The following is a 23,924-nucleotide window of genomic DNA, read 5'->3' as shown; positions in this document are numbered from 1 at the left end:
CAATATCCGAGAACATGATTTTCCAGGCAGAACCATGGATGGCCCATAACTTTCTGCCCGAAGGTTCAAATGGAACAGCAGCAGTGCCAATGGGTTCTGCTGGATTTTATCTGTCCAGGGAGACCAAATATGGCTACTGTATTTAACTCATGGTGGCTATGATCGGTAACTCAATAACACTAATAATAATGCTAGAGGTGGCTGCCTGGTATGGGCTCGTGGGGAAAAGAATGCAGATTCCGATTATGTGCTCAGCTAGGCTCAGAGATATTGCATTCTGTTATTATAGGTCATTTTCCAGACTCAATATCTCAGTCTTGCTGGAATCTGTGGTACCACGAAGTCTGCATGTGGCTTGCGTCAGACAAAGGAATCCAGTTTGGCTGGTCCTCCACACGAATTCACACCCCTGTGATTATTGCTGGGGACACAGGGTCTATGCTTTTTGCCCCCCCCCCCCCCTTGGAGAGAGCTTCAAATGCCTTGTTGCTTGGGTTAATCAAAGAAAAACATTGATTGGCTCTCTCCGAGGAAGTGCCTTTGCTGGATAATGAGGTCCCATTCACTGAGGTCTATTTCACTTCCCTTTATGTCCTGGGGGAATGCAGGGGGGGGGGCTGAGTTTGGAGTAAGTATTTTGGGTCAAACTGAATCTAACAGGGGGTTCCATCAGATAGGAAAATGATATCAAGTAGATATCATTTTCCCATATCTAACAGGGGCCACTTGTCATATAGATGACACAAGAGCTCACGGCTGCATGTAGCTCACACGACAAGTAGGGCTTGCTCTGCATGGTGATGTGGAGCACTCACATGTGCTATGTAGACAAGTAGGAGCCGCTCTGCATGGTGATCTGGAGCACTCACATGTGCTATGTAGACAAGTAGGAGCCGCTCTGCATGGTGAGGTGGAGCACTCACATGTGCTATGTAGACAAGTAGGAGCCGCTGTGCATAGTGATCTGGAGCACTCACATGTGCTATATAGACAAGTAGAAGCCGCTCTGCATGGTGATGTGGAGCGCTCACATGTGCTATGTAGACAAGTAGGAGCCGCTCTGCATGGTGATCTGGAGCACTCACATGTGCTATGTAGACAAGTAGGAGCCGCTCTGCATGGTGATCTGGAGCACTCACATGTGCTATGTAGACAAGTAGGAGCCACTCTGCGTGGTTATCTGGAGCACTCACATATGCTATGTAGACAAGTAGGAGCCGCTCTGCATGGTGATCTTTAGCACTCACATGTGCTATTTAGGCAAGTCACTAATCTTGGCATGTGTCACCGTAGTACCCAGATCTTGCTCCATTGCAGCACAGTGCATTGTCTTCCTCCTGGGCCCCCTATAATGTGGAGGCTGCTTTTATTGTTAGATTTCGATCTTACAAAATCTGCATAAAGCAATGTAGTGTAACAAGTTTTTCTTGTGGGGATTTAAAAGCACAATCTCTCTTAATTACCTTTTATTGAAGAGTCCCTGCTGTGTAAATTGAGATGTTGCGATGATGCCACAAATTACATCCTTGAGTTTCATTTAACCTCTCTGAGACTCCACTAGGAATAGCCATCTCGTATTGGCATTCAGTGGGTTAATATGATTGAAGAACAAGAAAGGGCCAGCCTTCCGCAAAACTCTTATTTTCTGTTATTTTTTTTTTCGATTTTTTTATTTTTTTATTTTTTTTTATTGTGTACTTGTAACTCCCCCCATCTTTGTGTGGCGATCGCCTCTGGTTGGAGAAGGATTAGTGGAGGATTGAGGTTTTACATTTCAATTAAGTAATGTCTTTAGTTGTTTCAGAGGAAATGGGGTTAAAAAGAAGCTTCATCTATCAAGCAGACTTCATTCTTTAAACTAAATATATCAGATAAGTGGAATTTTAAAACAATGATAGCTCTCCCCATCATAGATGTAACAGAACAAGGTTCGGTAGGGTTTGCTGTCAGATTTGAGGTGTGTTCTGCCATTTAAAGGACTTGTTCAGTCTTCCAGGACCTTCCTCTATTAGCCTGCAGAGAGCCCCATACATATAGCATCTTACTGAGTACTGCAGGAATTAAGTACAGTCATTGATAGACCATTATTTTTAATCTTTAAAGAGTCCACAATAACAGGGTCTGTGCCACAGGACTGGCGTATAGCAAACGTGGTGCCAATATTCAAAAAGGGGACAAAAACTGAACTCGGTAATTATAGGCCAGTAAGCTTAACCTCTACTGTGGGTAAAATCCTGGAGGGCATTCTAAGGGACGCTATACTGGAGTATCTGAAGAGGAATAACCTCATGACCCATTATCAGCACGGGTTTACTAGGGACCGTTCATGTCAGACTAATTTGATCAGTTTCTATGAAGAGGTAAGTTCCGGACTGGACCAAGGGAACCCAGTAGATGTAGTGTATATGGACTTTTCAAAAGCTTTTGATATGGTGCCACACAAAAGGTTGATACATAAAATGAGAATAATGGGGATAGGGGAAAATATGTGTAAGTGGGTTGAGAGCTGGCTCAGGGATAGGAAACAAAGGGTGGTTATTAATGGAACACCCTCGGACTGGGTCGCAGTTAGCAGTGGGGTACCACAGGGGTCAGTATTGGGCCCTCTTCTTTTTAACATATTTATTAATGACCTTGTAGGGGGCATTCAGAGTAGAATTTCAATATTTGCAGATGACACTAAACTCTGCAGGGTAATCAATACAGGGGAGGACAATTTTATATTACAGGATGATTTATGTAAAGTAGAAGCTTGGGCTGATAAATGGCAAATGAGCTTTAATGGGGATAAATGTAAGGTCATGCACTTGGGTAGAAGCAATAAGATGTATAACTATGTGCTTAATTCTAAAACTCTGGGCAAAACCGTCAATGAAAAAGACCCGGGTGTATGGGTGGATGACAAACTCATATTCAGTGGCCAGTGTCGGGCAGCTGCTACAAAGGCAAATAAAATAATGGGATGCATTAAAAGAGGCATAGATGCTCATGAGGAGAACATAATTTTACCTCTATACAATTCACTAGTTCGACCACACTTAGAATACTGTGCACAGTTCTGGTCTCCGGTGTATAAGAAAGACATAGCTGAACTAGAACGGGTGCAGAGAAGAGCAGCCAAGGTTATTAGAGGACTGGGGGGTCTGCAATACCAAGATAGGAAGATAGGTTGTTACACTTGGGGCTATTTAGTTTGGAAAAACGAAGACTAAGGGGTGATCTTACATTAATGTATAAATATATGAGGGGACAGTACAAAGACCTTTCTGATGATCTTTTTAATCATAGACCTGAGACAGGGACAAGGGGGCATCCTCTACGTCTGGAGGAAAGAAGGTTTAAGCATAATAACAGACGCGGATTCTTTACTGTAAGAGCAGTGAGACTATGGAACTCTCTGCCGTATGATGTTGTAATGAGTGATTCATTACTTAAATTTAAGAGGGGACTGGATGCCTTTCTGGAAAAGTATATTGTTGCAGGGTATATACACTAGATTCCTTGATAGGGCGTTGATCCAGGGAACTAGTCTGATTGCCGTATGTGGAGTCGGGAAGGAATTTTTTTCCCCAATGTGGAGCTTACTATTTGCCACATTGAGTTTTTTTTGCCTTCCTCTAGATCAACATGTTAGGGCATGTTAGGTTAGGCTATGGGTTGAACTAGATGGACTTAAACCCTAAGACTTCCTTCAACCCTAATAACTATGTAAATATGATTTAATTAGGAACATTGTAATCCTTAAAATGAATCTGTCAGTAGGATGGACCACCCAAAGCAGTCTATATGGGCATGTAGGTCAAGTAAGCTGAATACAATGATACACTTGTATCTGTGATCCAATGTCTTATTCCAGAGAAATGCATGTTTTTCTTATATGTAAGTGAGCCTTTAAGATCTATGGGCCGGACACTGATTATCCTGAGAATCTGCCACCAAAGATTATTTTAAACGAAAGGAGATGTTACCAGTATGAGGCATGTAATGGCTGACAGTCTTCTCTCCTGATTTTATATAAGTTCTGGAGGCAGATTCTCAGGAGATCTATGTCCGGCCCATAGATCTTAACAGCTCATTCGCATATAAGAAAAACATGGATTTCTCTGGAATAAGATATCGGATCACAGATAGCACGGTATCATTGTATTCAGCTTCCTCTGAACTACATGCCCATATAGACAGCTTTGGAGGGTTCATCTGCTGACTGATGCCCTTTAATTTTGGGGGAAAATAGCATTGCAGCAAACTGAGTATGTTTACTAGTATTACAGCTGATTACTCTAGGTTTTAGCATGGGGACTCCCTATGATAAGATTATTATCAACAACCCTCCAAAAAACAAATATATCCAAACAGGACACCACCCTTTAATCATTGCTTGTTCCACATAGAGTTCCAGAGAAACTGGTGCCCATTGATACTTAAGGTACCGTCACACTAAGCGACGCTGCAGCGATACCGACAATGATGTCGATCGCTGCAGCGTCGCTTTTTGGTCGCTGGAGAGCTGTCACGCAGACAGCTCTCCAGTGACCAACGATCCTGAAGTACCCGGGTAACCAGGGTAAGCATCGGGTTACTAAGCGCAGGGCCGCGCTTAGTAACCCGATGTTTACCCTGGTTACCGTTGTAAATGTAAAAAAACAAACAGTACATACTTACATTCCCGGTGTCTGGTCAGGTCTCTCGCCTTCAGCTTCTAGCACTAACTGAGCGCCGGCCGTAAAGTACAGCGGTGACATCACCGCTGTGCTTTGCTTTACGGCTGGCTGGCGCTCACCAGTCAGTGCGGGAAGCTGAAGGCGAGGGACATGACCAGACACCAGGAATGTAATTATGTAGTGTTTGTTTTTTTACATTTACAACGGTAACCAGGGTAAACATCGGGTTACTAAGCGCGGCACTGCGCTTAGTAACCCGATATTTACCCTGGTTACCAGTGAAGACATTGCTGAATCGGCGTCACACACGCCGATTCAGCGATGTCAGCGGGAGATCCAGCGACAAAATAAAGTGCTGGACTTTCCCTAGCGACCAACGATCTCCCAGCAGGGGCCTGATCGTTGGTCGCTGTCACACAGAACGATTTAGTTAACGATATCGTTGCTACGTCACAAATAGCAACGATATCGTTAACGATATCGTTCAGTGTGACGGTACCTTTAGATTGTATACAATTATTTTATCTGTGAATAGCATTTAGGCTAGTTTCACATTTGCGTTTAAAAACGCAGCATTTAAAACGCAAACGCAGGTGATGAAAAAAACGCATGTAAGGCTACGTTCACATTAGCGTTTTGCGTGTTTGCGTCGGGCGACGCATGCGTCATGCGCCCCTATATTTAACATGGGGGACGCATGGACATGCGTTGTGCTGCGTTGTGCGACGCATGCGGGTTTTTTGCCGCAAGCGTTGGGCGCAGAAAACGCAACAAGTTGCATTTTTCTTGCGTCCAAATTTCGGCAAAAAAGGACGCATGCGTCGCAAAACGCAGCGTTTTTGCGTGCGTTTTGGTGCGTTTTTATTTTCGTTGTGCGTTGCGTCGCCGACGCAGCCGCGCACAACGCAAATGTGAACGTAGCCTAAACACGTGCAAACGCTGCGTTTTTTAGACGCATGCGTTTTTGCATGTGGTAAAAAAAGCGCAGTTTTGACGCGTTTACATGCGTTTTTTCCTGCGTTTGCGTTTTTGAAACGCATGATAAGTGTGTGACAGCTGCCAATCATCAAAATCAACTAGAAAACCCACTATAAACAGAAATAGCTAGGGTTAGGATGCCTAGGGTTAGGGTTAGGATCCCTAGGGTTAGAGTTAGGGTTTGGATCCCTTTATCACCTTTATGGTGGGGGGTTGCTTATCAGTGTGTATTCTTGTTTTTTTTCTATTGAAATGCATGCGTTTAAAAACGCAAGCAAACGCATGTGCTGAAAAACGCATGCGTTTACATAGACAGCAATACGTTTTTTTGCCGCAAAAAAACGCCTCTAGAAATTACTACATGTTGCATTTCCACAACAAAACGCAAGCATAGAAACGACACATGAGTTGTTAAACGCGGCAAAACGCATGCAAAAAAAACGCATGCATTTTTAACCCCTCTGTGACCTTGGACGTACTATCCCGTCGAGGTGCCCTGGGCCTATCTGACCCTTGACGGGATAGTACGTCCTGCCCTTTAATGCGATACCGCGACTTAAGTCGCGGTGATCGCATTAAAATTCCGACGCCATCTCACCTGGGGGGAGATGGCCTCGGCATCCAGGGCATTGTCGCCGCCCACCCGCCCTCTCGATCGCTGTGATTGGCTGTTCAATTCTGAACAGCCAATCACAGCCATTCTCATTGTTTCAGCCAATCGGAGCGGCTGAAACAATGAGGTCACAGGCTAGGATCGAGTACCGATGTACTCGATCCTAGGTCCGGTGCCTGGCAACGCCAGGCACCGGCAAGAACAGCCCGGATTGGCGCGATCGCCGATCGCATCGATCGCGCCAATCGCAGGGCACCGCGCGGTATTACCGCGCTGTGCCCTGCCGGAACCTGCGTGGATCGGTGCTCTAATAGCACCGATCCTAGGATAGGACACAGTGCAGGCCCAGCAGGGCCTGCAGGAGCCGATTGGCGCGATCGATGTCATCGTCGATCGCGCCAATCACAGGGCGCAGCGGCGATCACTCTGTGACCGCTCTGTGCCCTGCAGGTGACCTGGCTGTGACCTGCCTAGGATGGCGCGAACAGATCCGATCCTAGGCAGGTCACAGCCAGGTCACCAGGAAAGCTCTGATTGGTGGGATCGATGTTATGGTCGATCCCACCAATGACAGGTCACAGCAGCAGCATGACCGCTCTGTGACCTGTCTGTGTCACCTGCCTGACCTGTGTATGACCGCTCTGCAGGGTCCTCATTCTAGCTAAGGATTCCTACAGAGCGGTCATACTGCTGGATCTCCCTGCTGGATTTTGTGCCTGGATCTCCCTGCCGTGCTGGGTATTGTGGTGCCACAGCAGCCTGTAGCACCACAATCCCTGCTAAAGAAAGAAGACAACTAAACGTAAGTTTTATCCCTGATCCCTGCCCAATCCCCGTTCATCCACCCCAATCCCCGTTCATCCACCCCAATCCCCGTTCATCCACCCCAATCCCCCCTTCCCCCTCTTTTTACCCCCTCCACCCCCATTTGTGCCGCCTCCGTGCGCACATTTAGTAGCCGCCGAGCGTTGATTGGTGACGCAGTTCACCGATCAACGCTCGCGCTCGCTTTTTTTCCCTCGCCCCCGTTGCGCCAACTCCGTACACACATTCCGCAGCCGCCAAAGTTTGATAAGTGACGCAGTTCACTTATCAGAGTTTGTGCCTGCCGTTTTCCTTTTTTTTTTTCACCCCCCTTTTGCGCCACCTGACTACAACCGTACGTTTTGATCACTGATCCCTGCCCAATCCCCACTTCCACCCCCATCTCCCTTCCCCCTCTTTTTACCCCCCTTTGCACCTCCTTCCGTGCACCCATTTAACAGCCGCCGAACGTTGATTGGTGACGTAGTTCACCGATCAACGCTCGCGCTCGCTTTTTTCCCTCACCCCCGTTGCGCCAACTCCGTACACACATTCCGCAGCCGCCGAAGTTTGATAAGTGACGCAGTTCACTTATCAGAGTTTGTGCCTGCCGTTTTCCCTTTTTTTTTTTTCACCCCCCTTTTGCGCCACCTGACTACAACCGTACGTTTTGATCACTGATCCCTGCCCAATCCCCACTTCCACCCCCATCTCCCTTCCCCCTCTTTTTACCCCCCTTTGCACCTCCTTCCGTGCGCCCATTTAACAGCCGCCGAACGTTGATTGGTGACGCAGTTCACCGATCAACGCTCGCGCTCGCTTTTTTTCCCTCACCCCCGTTGCGCCAACTCCGTACACACATTCCGCAGCCGCCAAAGTTTGATAAGTGACGCAGTTCACTTATCAGAGTTTGTGCCTGCCGTTTTCCTTTTTTTTTTTTCACCCCCCTTTTGCGCCACCTGACTACAACCGTACGTTTTGATCACTGATCCCTGCCCAATCCCCACTTCCACCCCCATCTCCCTTCCCCCTCTTTTTACCCCCCTTTGCACCTCCTTCCGTGCGCCCATTTAACAGCCGCCGAGCGTTGATTGGTGACGCAGTTCACCGATCAACGCTCGCGCTCGCTTTTTTTCCCTCACCCCCGTTGCGCCAACTCCGTACACACATTCCGCAGCCGCCAAAGTTTGATAAGTGACGCAGTTCACTTATCAGAGTTTGTGCCTGCCGTTTTCCTTTTTTTTTTTTCACCCCCCTTTTGCGCCACCTGACTACAACCGTACGTTTTGATCACTGATCCCTGCCCAATCCCCACTTCCACCCCCATCTCCCTTCCCCCTCTTTTTACCCCCCTTTGCACCTCCTTCCGTGCGCCCATTTAACAGCCGCCGAGCGTTGATTGGTGACGCAGTTCACCGATCAACTCTCGCGCTCGCTTTTTTCCCTTCAGCCTTTTTGCGCAACCTCCGTACACACATCCCGCAGCCGCCAAACTTTGATAAGTGACGCAGTTCTCTTATCAGAGTTTGTGCCTGCCTTTTTTTTTTTTTTTACAGGTTTTTCTTCTCCTTTTAGCATTTTCTTTTCAGATAAGTTTGCACAAATCACTATCCCCCCACACATACACATACAGTTATCAATAAAGTGCACCCAATCACCATATTCACACAAAAATGTCCCGCTCGTCCCGTTCGTCCCAACAGCGCTATTCATTGGAGGAGGCATATGCTTTCCTTGCCTCCGACACTGATAGCGAGGGAGAGGATCCCACTTTTCTTCACTTTTCTGATTCTTCATCCTCTTCCTCCTCCTCCTCCTCTTCCTCCTCCTCCTCCTCTTCCTCCTCGGGTCCTGCGGAACCACCACGCAGACGCCCCAGGACAGAAGATGAGGCAGCCCCCACCACTCCTGAACCAGCGCTCCCCACTGCGGAACCCACATGGACCTCGCCCCCCGAAAATTACGAGCCACTGATTCCTGATTTTGTGGCAGAATCAGGAATCAAGTTTGACACCACGGGCCTCACAGAAACAGACTTTTTCAAAGTCTTTTTCTCTGAGGATTTTATTAACCTCATGGTGGAGCAAACTAATTTGTATGCTCGTCAATTTTTGGAGCAAAACCCCGGTACATCATTTTCCAACTGGTCTCCTGTAGACGCAGTTGAAATGATGCAGTTTTGGGGCCTGGTCCTCCACATGGGGATCGTGAAGAAGCCAGAAATGCGGCAATATTGGAGTGTAGATGTTTTATATAACACTCCAGTATTCCGAATGGCCATGGTTCGGAGACGTTTTGAGGCCATCCATAAATTCCTGCATTATTCCGATAATGCACAGTGTCCCGCACGAGATGACCCCAACTTTGACCGTCTGTTCAAAGTTCGGCCGGTCATCGAACACTTCAACAAAAAGTTTTCTGAAGTGTACGTGCCCAAAAGGGACATCTGCGTGGATGAGTCCTTGGTCCATTTTAAGGGGCGGCTCGGATTCCGTCAATACCTGCCCAACAAAAGGGCCAGGTACGGAATCAAACTCTACAAGCTGTGTGAGAGTGCCTCAGGGTACATCCACAGGTTTAGAGTGTATGAAGGGAAGGACAGCAGGATTGAACCCCCTGAGTGTCCTCCTGTCCTGGGAGTGAGTGGGAAGATCGTGTGGGATTTGGTGCACCCACTGCTGGATAAAGGTTATCACCTCTATACTGATAACTTTTATACCAGCATCCCACTCTACAAATCCCTCTCTGCGCGAGGTACCGCAGCCTGCGGTACTGTGCGCAAAAATCAGAGAGGCCTCCCAAAGACGCTACTTCGGCAGATGCTCAGAAAAGGTGAGAGCAAGGCCCAATGTAGCGACCACCTGCTGGTGGTCAAGTACAAGGACAAGAGGGATGTCCTTCTCTTGACCACCATACATGGTGATGGCAGAGCCCTCAGCACTGTACGGGGTACCTCTACACAGGTCTGCAAACCGGACTGTGTACTGGGCTACAACAAAAGCATGGGGGGGGTTGATCTCTCTGATCAACTCCTCCAACCATACAGTGCTTTGAGAAAGGCCAAGGTGTGGTACAAAAAGTTGGCCGTCCACATCGTACAAATGGCAATGCTCAACGCTTTCCTGCTGTTACGATGTGCACGCCACACCGATACGTCGTACCTTCAGTTCCAGGAGGTAGTGGTTAAGGCCCTGATATTTGGTACTCCGGAAGGAGAGGGCCCCAGTACTTCCGGAACTGAAGGTGCTCGTATCGTACCAGGCCAGCATTTTCCGGGGGTGGTCCCGCCAACCGGCAGAAAAGGTAAGCCGCAAAAAAGGTGCCGAGTGTGTTACAAAAGGGGAATACGCAAGGACACCATTTATCAATGCGACACCTGCCCCGAAAAACCTGGCCTGTGTATGAAGGATTGCTTCAGATTGTACCACACCTCCATGCACTACTAATTTACTTTACAAGAAAGCGTACATTAGTTCCAAAAAGGGGGCACATCTAGATAAGTTCCTTGGGGGGGGTCTAGGTTCCAAAATGATGTCACTTGTGGGTTTTTTTTACTGTTTAGGCACATCAGGGGCTCTGCAAACGGAACATGACGACCGCAGACAATTTCTGCATTCCAAAACGTCACAACTTCCCTTTCGAGCCCCAACGTGTGCCTAAACAGTTTTTTCCCACATATGGCGTACCAGCGTAATCAGGACAATTTGGACAACAACTTTTGATGTCCAATTTCTCCTGTTACCTTTGGGAAAATTAAAAATTGGGGACTAAAATATCATTTTTGTGGGAAAAAATAGGATTTTTTATTTTCACGCCTGGGCATTATAAACTTTAGTGAAGCACGTGGGGGTTCAAATTTCTCACCACACAACTAGATAAGTTCCTTAGGGGGTACAGTTTCCAAAATGGGGTCACTTGTGGGGGGTTTCTACTGTTTAGTCACATCAGGGGCTCTGCAAATGGAACATGATGCCAGCAGAACATTCCATCAAAGTCTGCATTCCAAAACGTCACTACTTCCCTTTCGAGCCCCAACGTGTGCCCAAACAGTAGTTCCTCCCCACATATGGGGTATCAGCGTACTCAGGACAAATTGGACAACAACTTTTGGGGTCCAATTTCTCCTGGTACCCTTGGGAAAATTAAAAATTGGGGACTAAAATATCATTTTTGTGGGAAAAAATAGGATTTTTTATTTTCACACCTGGGCATTATAAAGTTTAGTGAAGCACGTGGGGGTTCAAAATTCTCACCACACAACTAGATAAGTTCCTTAGGGGGTACAGTTTCCAAAATGGGGTCACTTGTGGGGGGTTTCTACTGTTTAGTCACATCAGGGGCTCTGCAAATGGAACATGATGCCAGCAGAACATTCCATCAAAGTCTGCATTCCAAAACGTCACTACTTCCCTTTCGAGCCCCAACGTGTGCCCAAACAGTAGTTCCTCCCCACATATGGGGTATCAGCGTACTCAGGACAAATTGGACAACAACTTTTGGGGTCCAATTTCTCCTGGTACCCTTGGGAAAATTAAAAATTGGGGACTAAAATATCATTTTTGTGGGAAAAAATAGGATTTTTTATTTTCACACCTGGGCATTATAAAGTTTAGTGAAGCACGTGGGGGTTCAAAATTCTCACCACACAACTAGATAAGTTCCTTAGGGGGTACAGTTTCCAAAATGGGGTCACTTGTGGGGGGTTTCTACTGTTTAGTCACATCAGGGGCTCTGCAAATGGAACATGATGCCAGCAGAACATTCCATCAAAGTCTGCATTCCAAAACGTCACTACTTCCCTTTCGAGCCCCAACGTGTGCCCAAACAGTAGTTCCTCCCCACATATGGGGTATCAGCGTACTCAGGACAAATTGGACAACAACTTTTGGGGTCCAATTTCTCCTGGTACCCTTGGGAAAATTAAAAATTGGGGACTAAACGATCATTTTTGTAGGAAAAAATAGGATTTTTTATTTTCACGCCTGGGCATTATATACTTTAGTGAAGCACGTGGGGGTTCAAAATTCTCACCACACAACTAGATAAGTTCCTTAGAGGGTCTAGTTTCCAAAATGGGGTCACTTGTGGGGGGTTTCCACTGTTTAGGCACATCATGGGCTCTCCAAACGCGACATGGCGTCCGATCTCAATTCCAGCCAAAGTTAGCTTGAAAAAGTCAAACGGCGCTCCTTTCCTTCTGAGCCCTGCCATGCGCCCAAACAGTGGTTCCCCCCAAATATGGGGTATCAGCGTACTCAGGACAAATTGGACAACAACTTTTGGGGTCCAATTTCTCCTTTTACCCTTGAGAAAATAAAAAATTGGGGACTAAACGATCATGTTTGTGGAAAAAAATAGGAATTTTTTTTTTCACGCCAGGGCGTTATAAACTTTCGTGAAGCACTTGGGGGATAAAAGTGCTCATGACACATCTAGATAAGTTCCTTAGGGGGTCTAGTTTCCAAAATGGGGTCACTTGTGGGGGGTTTCCACTGTTTAGGCACATCAGGGGGTCGCCAAACGCGACATGGCGTCCGATCTCAATTCCAGCCAAAGTTAGCTTGAAAAAGTCAAACGGCGCTCCTTTCCTTCTGAGCCCTGCCATGCGCCCAAACAGTGGTCCCCCCCCACATATGGGGTATCAGCGTACTCAGGACAAATTGGACAACAACTTTTGGGGTCCAATTTCTCCTTTTACCCTTGAGAAAATAAAAAATTGGGGACTAAACGATCATGTTTGTGGAAAAAAATAGGAATTTTTTTTTTCACGCCAGGGCGTTATAAACTTTCGTGAAGCACTTGGGGGATAAAAGTGCTCATGACACATCTAGATAAGTTCCTTAGGGGGTCTAGTTTCCAAAATGGGGTCACTTGTGGGGGGTTTCCACTGTTTAGGCACATCAGGGGGTCGCCAAACGCGACATGGCGTCCGATCTCAATTCCAGCCAAAGTTAGCTTGAAAAAGTCAAACGGCGCTCCTTTCCTTCTGAGCCCTGCCATGCGCCCAAACAGTGGTCCCCCCCCACATATGGGGTATCAGCGTACTCAGGACAAATTGGACAACAACTTTTGGGGTCCAATTTCTCCTTTTACCCTTGAGAAAATAAAAAATTGGGGACTAAACGATCATGTTTGTGGAAAAAATAGGAATTTTTTTTTTCACGCCCGGGCGTTATAAACTTTCGTGAAGCACTTGGGGGATAAAAGTGCTCATGACACATCTAGATAAGTTCCTTAGGGGGTCTAGTTTCAAAAATGGGGTCATTTGTGGGGGGTTTCCACTGTTTAGGCACATCAGGGGGTCGCCAAACGCGACATGGCGTCCGATCTCAATTCCAGCCAAATTTAGCTTGAAAAAGTCAAACGGCGCTCCTTTCCTTCTGAGCCCTGCCATGCGCCCAAACAGTGGTCCCCCCCACATATGGGGTATCAGCGTACTCAGGACAAATTGGACAACAACTTTTGGGGTCCAATTTCTCCTTTTACCCTTGAGAAAATAAAAAATTGGGGACTAAACGATCATGTTTGTGGAAAAAATAGGAATTTTTATTTTCACGCCCGGGCGTTATAAACTTTCGTGAAGCACTTGGGGGATAAAAGTGCTCATGACACATCTAGATAAGTTCCTTAGGGGGTCTAGTTTCCAAAATGGGGTCATTTGTGGGGGGTTTCCACTGTTTAGGCACATCAGGGGGTCGCCAAACGCGACATGGCGTCCGATCTCAATTCCAGCCAAATTTAGCTTGAAAAAGTCAAACGGCGCTCCTTTCCTTCTGAGCCCTGCCATGCGCCCAAACAGTGGTCCCCCCCCACATATGGGGTATCAGCGTACTCAGGACAAATTGGACAACAACTTTTGGGGTCCAATTTCTCCTTTTACCCTTGAGAAAATAAAAAATTGGGGACTAAACGATCATGTTTGTGGAAAAAATAGGAATTTTTTTTTTCACGCCCGGGCGTTATAAACTTTCGTGAAGCACTTGGGGGATAAAAGTGCTCATGACACATCTAGATAAGTTCCTTAGGGGGTCTAGTTTCCAAAATAGGGTCACTTGTGGGGGGTTTCCACTGTTTAGGCACATCAGGGGGTCGCCAAACGCGACATGGCGTCCGATCTCAATTCCAGCCAAATTTAGCTTGAAAAAGTCAAACGGCGCTCCTTTCCTTCTGAGCCCTGCCATGCGCCCAAAAAGTGGTTCCCCCTCACATGTGGGGTATCAGCGTACTCAGGATAAATTGGACAACAACTTTTGAGGTCCATTTTCTCTTTTTACCCTTGGGAAATTAAAAAGATTATTGCTGAAAGATCATTTTTGTGACTAAAAAGTAAAATGTTAATTTTTTCCTTCCATGTTGCTTCTGCTGCTGTGAATCACCTGAAGGGTTAATAAACTTCTTGAATGTGGTTTTGAGCACCTTGAGGGGTGCAGTTTTTAGAATGGTGTCGCTTTTGGGTATTTTCTGCCATATAGACCCTTCAAAATGACTTCAAATGTGAGGTGGTCCCTAAAAAAAATGGTTTTGTAAATTTGGTTGTAAAAATGAGAAATTGCTGGTCAAATTTTAACCCTTATAACTTCCTTGAAAAAAAAAAGTTTGTTTCAAAAATTGTGCTGATGTAAAGTAGACATGTGGGAAATGTTATTTATTAACTATATTGTGTCACATAACTCTCTGGTTTAACAGAATAAAAATTCAAAGTTGGAAAATTGTGAAATTTTCAAAATTTTCGCCAAATTTCCGTTTTTTTCACAAATAAACGCAAGTTATATCGAAGAAATTTTAGCACTATCATGAAGTACAATATGTTACAAGAAAACAATCTCAGAATCGCTAAGATCCGTTGAAGCGTTTCGGAGTTATAACCTCATAAAGGGACAGTGGTCAGAATTGTAAAAATTGGCCTGGTCATTAACGTGCAAACCACCCTTGGGGGTAAAGGGGTTAATGTTAAGTATAGGTGAAAAAAGCATGCTTTTTTTGCGCTAAAACGCAGCGGCAAAAAAACGCAAATGTGAAACCAGCCTCATGAGGGATTTTCTGCAGATCTTAAAAATAATGAAGAATATGTCTTAGAAATGATAAAGTATATTAGAAAGTTGTATAACATTTCATGATCTAATAATGAAGCTGATGTGCATAATGTTCATGTAACTAAAGGCTACTGACTTATTACATTGTGACCATCTTGGCACCCACTTCACTAAGTAGACCCCAGTCTTGGATGATTTGCCTCTGTGCAAACCAGTCATGCAATCCAAGTGTAAAACTCTGGACACAAATGGTCCTATTCATCATTTGTGATTTATTGAAGTCACTTGCCATGTGATAATCACTGACATTTTAGGTGTCAAATTCTTAAAAATGACTCACGCCCTTCATGAATTTGGCACAAAATAAAAAAAAAATTTTGTGCTTTTGACCATTTTATACCTTTTTTTCTGTACTATTGGTTGCAAATATGAGAAATATTGAACATTACTCCAGGCAAGGTCTGAAGTGCTACATGTCCAAAAAATGTGACATTTGGTTAAAGTTGCGTGTCCTTAATCTAAAACTTCTAAATAAGCAAAGTTTTGGAGGGAACAAAAGTTACAACAGAAAGATAACTTTACCAAGTGGCCCAAAATGTATAGCGAATAAGTTAAATGGCCGTAGTCCTGCATTGTCTCCACCTCTTCTCCCTTACTGCTATGTTTTTACTGCTATACTAAAGTTTAGACGCCCCTAATGATGAGTGCTGCCTCCTTTCTCTTTGGACATCAATAATGAATCTGCCTAGTAAAGAGCATTTCACATAGTACTGAATGACCTTGAATGTTGCTACACCAAAAAGGAAAAGTTGTGTAAATCACAGAATAAATAGACATGATTTGCAGATGAAGAAAAATGGAAACAAAATGTTTAAAACCTCTTGATTTAGTAAGCATCAAGTATAAGAGCTACATACAGAAATCCCTGCACTTAAATGTTTTGGCTGCTGTCAGAGAGTAGAGATGAGCGAATTTGATTGAGTCAGGGTTTATTTGGCACGCTATAGCGTTTACCAAATAAGCTGCCGAGGAAACACGGATACATGGAACACGCCGGCTGATCAGCTGTTCGGCTTCGCAGCTACATGTGTCACAGCTGTGTCACTAGTCACAACACACGCATGTATAGCTTTCTCCATGCTTGTGTCGTGACCCGATCAACTTCAATCATCTGTCAGTGAGATCATTAAATGGTTGTCTAAGGAATGTTCTGCCGCACAGAATGCATTTTGAGCAAATCATCAAAATCTGCTGCTGGCAACTGATTTTTCAATTGCCGATCAATGACGTCCCAGATGTGCTCAATGGGAGGCAAGTCCGGACATGCTAAAGACCATGGTAGCATATTTGGGAACTCTGGCTGCTCACAGTAGCACAAACAACATGTGGCCTGGAGTGGTCATGTTGAAAAATGGCTCTTGGGACACTTTGGAGAAATGGCCGTGTTATGACTGTTCGTGTATCTGAAATGAAGACTAAAGGGGCCCAGTTGCTGTACAGTATGCCCTTCCACACCATAATCCTAGGAGTAGGACCAATGTGACATACCTACATGAAGGCGTTGTCCACGTGGACTCTAGACCATTCTCCGGCTATCATTACAGCCAAATCAAAAGGGGGACTCATCGCCGAAGAGGATAAACCTCCATTTCCATCTTGTTCTGCACTATGATGACCTTTCAGAGCGGTGCCATCGGGTCAATGGAACATCTATAGCTGGACATCTGGCTTGTGGCTCAATATCATGTTTGATGCCTTAGGTTTAGTATGTGACAACCAATTTCACTTGCAGTACAGAATGGATGAATCATGTAATTATCGGTGTCCAAAAAGCTATTTTTAAGCATGGCAACGCCAGGCTGCAGGTTGCTCGTAAGCATCCTACGTGGACTAAACATGCTACCATGGCCTGCAGCATCTCTGGATTTCTCTCCTTTCAAGCACATTAGACATGTCAGATAAAAATAAAATCTTCATTAAAGTGCTTCTTTAATAACCTTATTGATAGCAGCCAAGGTGTGTAAGTGCGGGGATTTCTGCTGGAGGTGCTCATACTCCATACTGAATAAACTGAGATGTTGTGAAAATATTGTTTGCGCTTTTTCATCATTACATATGAGTAACGTGTATTCGTCCTGCTGTGATTTTCATACTTACAAGACATATCCATCTTGAGGTTGCAGTTTCAATGTTGTGGAGTATAAATATAGAACTGCCCAATCCGTACAATATGGAAGAGATATATAGATCTGTAAGCTCCTCACCTGCTCCATCTCGTATGCTTTTTTTTTTAGTTCTTCTTGGGTAGTTTGTGTGATAATTGATGTTCAGTTTTATGGTTTCTCTACATTAACTGTAGAACTAAGTGGCTCTTAAACTGTAAGAGCCATCAATTAGCTGTGACTTCATTGCTAGGCATTCACTTAAGTTTCGGAAAGTCTGCGATTTTAACCTTTGTGCTGCCATGTTCATAAGACTTTTTCTGTGGCCAGTGCTCCTGACCGTGGATTTAACTCTTTCATCGACAGTCCAGAATCTGAGCACAAGATCATTCAGGGTCTATAACTTGTGGGATAAGATGATGTAATGAGACCAGATAGGAAAGATTGGTCTCTGCCAAGGAATATAGGCAAATACTTCTCCATCGTATAATACCATCAGAGAGGAGTCTGAGTGGCTCCAAATTTATTCTGCAGCAGGACAGTGACCGTAAACACACCAACAATGTGAAGAAGAGCACGGGGTCAGGGAAGTGATGATATGGTCCCCTTCAGAGCCCTGATCTCAATTTCATTGAGTCCTTCTGGGGTTAGAAGAAGAGACAAGGATTTATACATGAGACATCCACAGAAGATCTGTGGTTACTTCTCCAAGATGTTTGCCACAACCTCCTGCCGAGTTACTTCAGAAACTGTGTGCAAGTATAGCTAGAAGAGTTCATCCTGTTTTGAAGGCAAATGGTGGTCACCAAATTTCTTTTATTCATTCATTTTGCATTTTGTTAATTGATAAAATGTAGCTGTTACCAGTAATAATTCTGTTTATAAAGCATTCCTACTTTGCAGCATTTTTCCACATTTCACCCACTGCTGTCAGTGTCAGGCGACCATTACCAATTAGAAGGTTTTAGCCTGTTAATGAGTATTTGTATTATCCATGTAATAACAAGTTTAGATCTTATCACATCACTGACTTCGTTAAATGTTTCATTCCATCAGACCATTTCCATTCCTAAAACGTCCATTGTAGAGACTAGCTGAGTATTCTGGAGGAATTGTGTTTTTGTGACAGTGGAAAGTGGTGGTCCTGTGACTTGTAAAAACCGAGAAAAGCAGCAGATTGTCGGCTGCATGATAAAGCTGAGATATTAAACATCCTTTCCAATATATTCCCCGCTAAATGAAAAAAAAAATGCAATTAAGGAAGAGCCTGCAAAAAAAATGAAATGAGAGAATAGGATAAGGGAACGGCTAAATAATTAGGTTACTGCCGGGAAAAAACGGAGAGGAACTCCGAGGAATAAAGTTAATTCTATCACCCTCGCTTTTATAAATCAAGCTGGTGGGAAAAGAAAATGTTCATTATCTCTGTCAGAACGTTCCATGTTTGGGGTCTCTCTAACATAAAGTGAAGGCTCCTTAAAAGCATTCTGATGGTGTTTAATGGGCGGTGTTCTATTACAGATATTGTAATAAACCTTTTTCATGATTTATGGTTTCCAGCAAAGGCTCCTAGAAGGAAGAACCACCTTTTATTACAGAATATTAAGTATACTGATGTTTTATTTTTCTTTTCTTCACCTTTATGTGCATTAGGTTTCCGGGACTGGGTCCCTAAAGAATTACAGAGGGTTGGATGTGTAGAACTTCTTAACACAGTGCAAAGGAGGGTCAGGCCCAAATTGCATGTATTTGGTGGCATCCATGAAGGTAAGTACATGGCTAACAACTGTCAATTGCTTCTCTGTAGATGTAGTGAAGCTGAACTGGTCATGCTGAGGGATCTGAAGCAAGAGAAGCTATGTGCAGTACCTCTCCACTTTTGCAACAGTGGGATCTTAACAGGGGTATCCTGGCTAAAAGAACTGACTTAATATACTTAAACTTTGCAATATACTAATCCTTTGAATTCTATCGTGTTCCTGCTGATGCAGGGTTCTTGCATGAGGTCTATACGTGTGATGGATGGACATCATGTACAGTTATGTTTAGTTCACCCAACCGCTGCAACTGATCTGCCCGGTCAAGTGCGCAACAACACATGAGCTCAACCTACACAATTTGGAGGTTGGTATACTGCAAAGTGTATACATTTTACTTACATTGGACCCAAGTCTTTTAACCTTGAAACTTCTTTTGTTATGGGAAAAAATGTTGTTCATCTCATAGCTGTGCTGAATCAATATCCAGATTAATTCTGACTTATCCCCTTGAATTACAAGGGTGCGTATCATAGATATTTTTTTTTCTTAGGATAGATATACAGTTCTTAGTAACCACTAAGGCTCGCACAAAGTCAAGACATAACAGGGATCTAGTAATCGCAAGAAGTGCCTAGGATGGCAGCATTCATGTTCCATTAGTTGTAGTTTGCATTGCCGTAGTTTAGCTGCCACCTAAGCCTGTGCCAGACTGAAGCACATCCTTTTGAACATCTCTAACAATTATCCTAGATATTTTTAATCCATACATAATTGCCATATATACCTATGTCACTGTAATGGTGACAGCATGTGGAGAAGATTCAGGAGCCGAGCTCCATGCACAAGTGGTAGCACCAACTACCATATATTACCGTACATAGCCGGTATCTGTGTCTCTGAGCTCTGATCACTACTGCTAGTCTTATACATGGTCGCATGCACTGTGGCTCCCACCGACCCCTGCTATATGATCTCCGTGACCAAAGCGTCACCGTGGCAGCCAGGGGCCTACTGATGGCCACATTTGCTGCCTTCTTGGTACTTCTGTAAAACTCAGTCACAGACTGACCTCCATAGGAGACAGATATTCACTGTATTCTGCCATTACGGTAAGTGGTATTTGCAATGTATAGAATAGGCAATCAGAAAATCTCAGGTTCAAGTTCCTCGTTAGACTAAAGAAAAAGAAGTTTTTAAAAATATAAACATGTTATTATTTTACACATTAAAATAAAGACAATAAAAATAAACATATTTGATATGTCTGTGCCTGTAAAATTGCAGTCTATCCAAATATAAAATTAATTAACCCAAATCAGTAAACACTGTGAGAGAAAAAATCAAAGCGACAGAATAGTGTTTTTTTTTTTAGGAATTACACCCAACTTAATAAAAAGTTATCAAAACATTATCCTCGATTCATTGAAGTGTATACATGGATTGGCGTAAAAGACTGTGTGCAAAAATGTAGTGGATTTTTTTGTGAGGTTGTTTTTTGGTGGTGCTGGGCAGGATGCAGGTGGAACAGGGTGTGGCAATGACTGCTCGTCTAATCCGCCCATCTAGGTCATAATGAGCAGCTGTGTACCTTACACCACAAATCTTAGTTCAGTCCCAAATGAGGCATCTACTTCTTTACGACTAAGGCGCCTCTTGGTCCATCAGGCCCCCTCATTAAAACTGGTGTGAATAAGACCAGTCTTAATGAATTTGGACTATTGTATGTATTTTAAATTACTGTTCTATTTATTTATTTTACTCTGTTATAGCACCATTTATTCCACAGCGCTTTACATTGACCACCATCACTGTCTCCATTGGGGCTCACAATCTAGGTTCCCTATCAGTATGTCTTTGGTGTTTGTGAGGAAACCATAGAATCCGGAGGAAACCCACGCTAACGCAGGGAGAACATAAAAACTCCTTGCAGATGTTCTCCTTGATGGGATTTGAACCCACTCTTCAGAGTGGAAAAGGACAGAAACTCTAGTGACACCTATTGGAAGTAGCAATCCTAAAAGTAATTATCGACCCTTTAACAAACCTTGCCATATAACTTAGGATAAAACTCCAAACCAGAAACTCTATTTGCAGACACATGTTTACTCCTTATATCCACTGTCAAAGGCTTCTCATCCAGCCAAACAGATGTTCTTGCTTTGCACTGATGAGAAGTAATCACTTCAAAACACGTGTCTGCAAATGGTGTTTGCCTTCTTATCCTAAGTCATGTAATGATGTTTAGGATTGCTAAATCCAATAGGTGACATTAGAGTTTCTGTCCTGATTCTTACTAATTTTATATACTAGCCACAAAAACCTCTCTGACATGGTTCCACCAGAAAACAATGGCTATAGTTAGCCCATATTAACGGAGAAGAAAAAGGAGCTATACTAGGGGTATATATATATATATATATATATATATATATATATATATATACGGTATATATATCCAAAATTTATTAACAAATCACATAGTCTATATTAAACATACATATTCAAAGGCAGTAGTACATATGCAGAAACAATACACCAGGATGGACAGGATCCACCAAAGAACCCTAATACCTAAAAGCCTAGCCGGCTAACCATAAGGTGCAAAGTGCTATCATCCAGGCAAGTGTGCCCGCCAAAACAGCGCCCCATATAAGTCTAGCCCCCAGTGAGGCAATAATCAGAACATGGGGAGGTGGGCAAACACTTACCAAAGGTAGGGGTTGGAGGATCCAAGGCCGGGTGTGTGAAAAGAAGCCCCCCGACGTGCCTTTCGCGTCCCTATTCGACCGCTTTCTCAAGGGAGTACCTAATCACCTGCTCGTAGGACCTTTAAGGGTCAGAGGGTAAGTCCCATGTATCGTGTGGGCCAATCCAAGTGGTCAAAAGGCGGCGCATGCGCACCCTTTGGTAAGTGTTTGCCCACCTCCCCATGTTCTGATTATTGCCTCACTGGGGGCTAGACTTATATGGGGCGCTGTTTTAGCTGTATGTTTAATATGGACTATGTGATTTGTTAATAAATTTTGGATTTTTATATATATATATATATATATATATATATATATATATATATATATATATATATATATATATATATATATATATATATATATATATATATATATACCTAGTATAGCTCCTTTTTTCTCCTCTTCATAATTTTATATACTGTAACTTTTTTGCCATAGGAACTATATTAGAAAAAATAAAGGGCCAGATTAATCAAGACTGGCGTTAATGCCGATCTTGATGAGGGGCTGTGCTGGAGTCAGCGTACACCTTTTCATGAATTGAGAGCATTGGGCTAGCGACATACACCTTTGTGTGCGCCTTGCCAAACACCAACCCCTGCTGGAATAAGAATTGTAGCGTAGTGAATGCCACCACTCGTCATGAATTTGACAATCCATGGATGCAACCTGTTCCGTGTCCCACCCCTGCTCTGCCCAGCTGGAAGAAACTGTCATGTAGACGTCAATAGTCGCAAAATTTAGGCACAACCCGAAGTGTTGTTTTACATACCTAACCCTAAAAATATCACTTTTAATCATATTAAAATATTTTAAACAAAACATGCCACCAAAATTACTGACATTTGTGCGACAATAAAATAAACAATATATAGATCAAGACGTAGAATCACAGCAAATACATATTCCCATCAATAAGTTATATTTTAATCCTCCTATAGTGGTATGATGCGGCTATATCATACAGATGACCACTGCAATAGAGGATTATCTCACTAATCGTAGTAGATAGGTTAATGGGTGTTCAAAATAATAGCAATGGATATAAATCTCTACCTAATGTCTCCTAGAGTGACCCTTCCTGTCCATAGGGGTTGGCACCCTTAATCGGTACGCTAGGCCTCCACTCACATGTCGTCTGTCTCTGAGATTCCCTATAAACCCCGTACATGGGTAATCATCAGGATGACAATATTAATAAGCGGATTTCCATGACAATGTAAAGAATATTCATTTTTTGGGAGGATGCACAGAAGATCCACCAAACCATAAGGTACAGAATAGATAGATTTAATAATAGTCCATCAAAGTAGGGTTCACAAGATAGGCTAAATAATTTACAAACAGCGCGATTATCTCTCAGAACCATATATGCAATTTTTTAGATCAACAGGTCAGATAAAACATTTGCACATTAATGTTCATGCCTGTAGTGTATGATCTGTTCCTATACACATCAAACAAGCAGACACATTATTTGTGCATTTGTATGTTTATACGTGTATGACATATGCCATGATAGTAATCAATGAAAATAACAATGTTTCACTTTCATCTCATATAGTGCAGGAGACAATCCAGCAACTGATATATCTATAGTGAGAGAAAGAGGTATTTGATTCCTTGCTGATTTTGTAAGTTTGCCCACTGATGAAGACATGAACAGTGTATGATTTTAAGGGTAGGTTAATTTTAACATTGAGGGATAGAATATCAAAAATAAAATCCAGAAAATCTCATTGTATAAATTATATACATTTATTTATATTTTACAGTGAGAAATAAGTATTTGATCCCCTACCAGCCATTAAGAGTTCTGGCTCATACAGACCAGCTTGACGCTCCTAATCAACTCATTACCTGCATTAAAGACAGCTGTCTTACATAGTCACATTTATAAAAGACTCCTGTCCACAGACTCAATTAATCAGTCAGACTCTAACATGGGCAAGACCAAAGAGCTTTATAAGGATGTCAGGGACAAGATCATACAAAAAAACTGACCGTCACATCCAAGCATTGGCTAAGTGTGAACAGGTTGCTGAACCTAGAGTCAAGAACTCTTATACAGTCAAATAAATAAGGCAGCACACTGCGGCGCTAAAACATGCAAACATGAAAATTGAACTTCATTACTGCACTAGAAATATGAAAAAAATGATA

General features: G+C 43.5%; 1 protein-coding gene across 4 annotated transcripts in view; it reads left to right on the top strand.

Annotated features, from left to right (window-relative positions):
- The window catches only part of MPPED2 (metallophosphoesterase domain containing 2), a 289,645-nt gene that overhangs the window by 258,271 nt on the left and 7,450 nt on the right, over positions 1-23,924 (top strand). For all 4 annotated transcript variants that reach the window (XM_069740571.1, XM_069740572.1, XM_069740574.1 and 1 more), the window contains exon 6: positions 18,905-19,018. In XM_069740571.1, coding sequence (XP_069596672.1) covers positions 18,905-19,018 — 114 coding nt within the window. The remainder of the gene's footprint in view (positions 1-18,904; positions 19,019-23,924) is intronic.

The sequence above is a fragment of the Ranitomeya imitator genome, chromosome 9 (assembly GCF_032444005.1).
Source record: "Ranitomeya imitator isolate aRanImi1 chromosome 9, aRanImi1.pri, whole genome shotgun sequence".
NCBI classification, from domain to species: Eukaryota; Metazoa; Chordata; class Amphibia; order Anura; family Dendrobatidae; genus Ranitomeya; species Ranitomeya imitator.
This window is presented reverse-complemented; position numbering and strand designations above follow the sequence as displayed.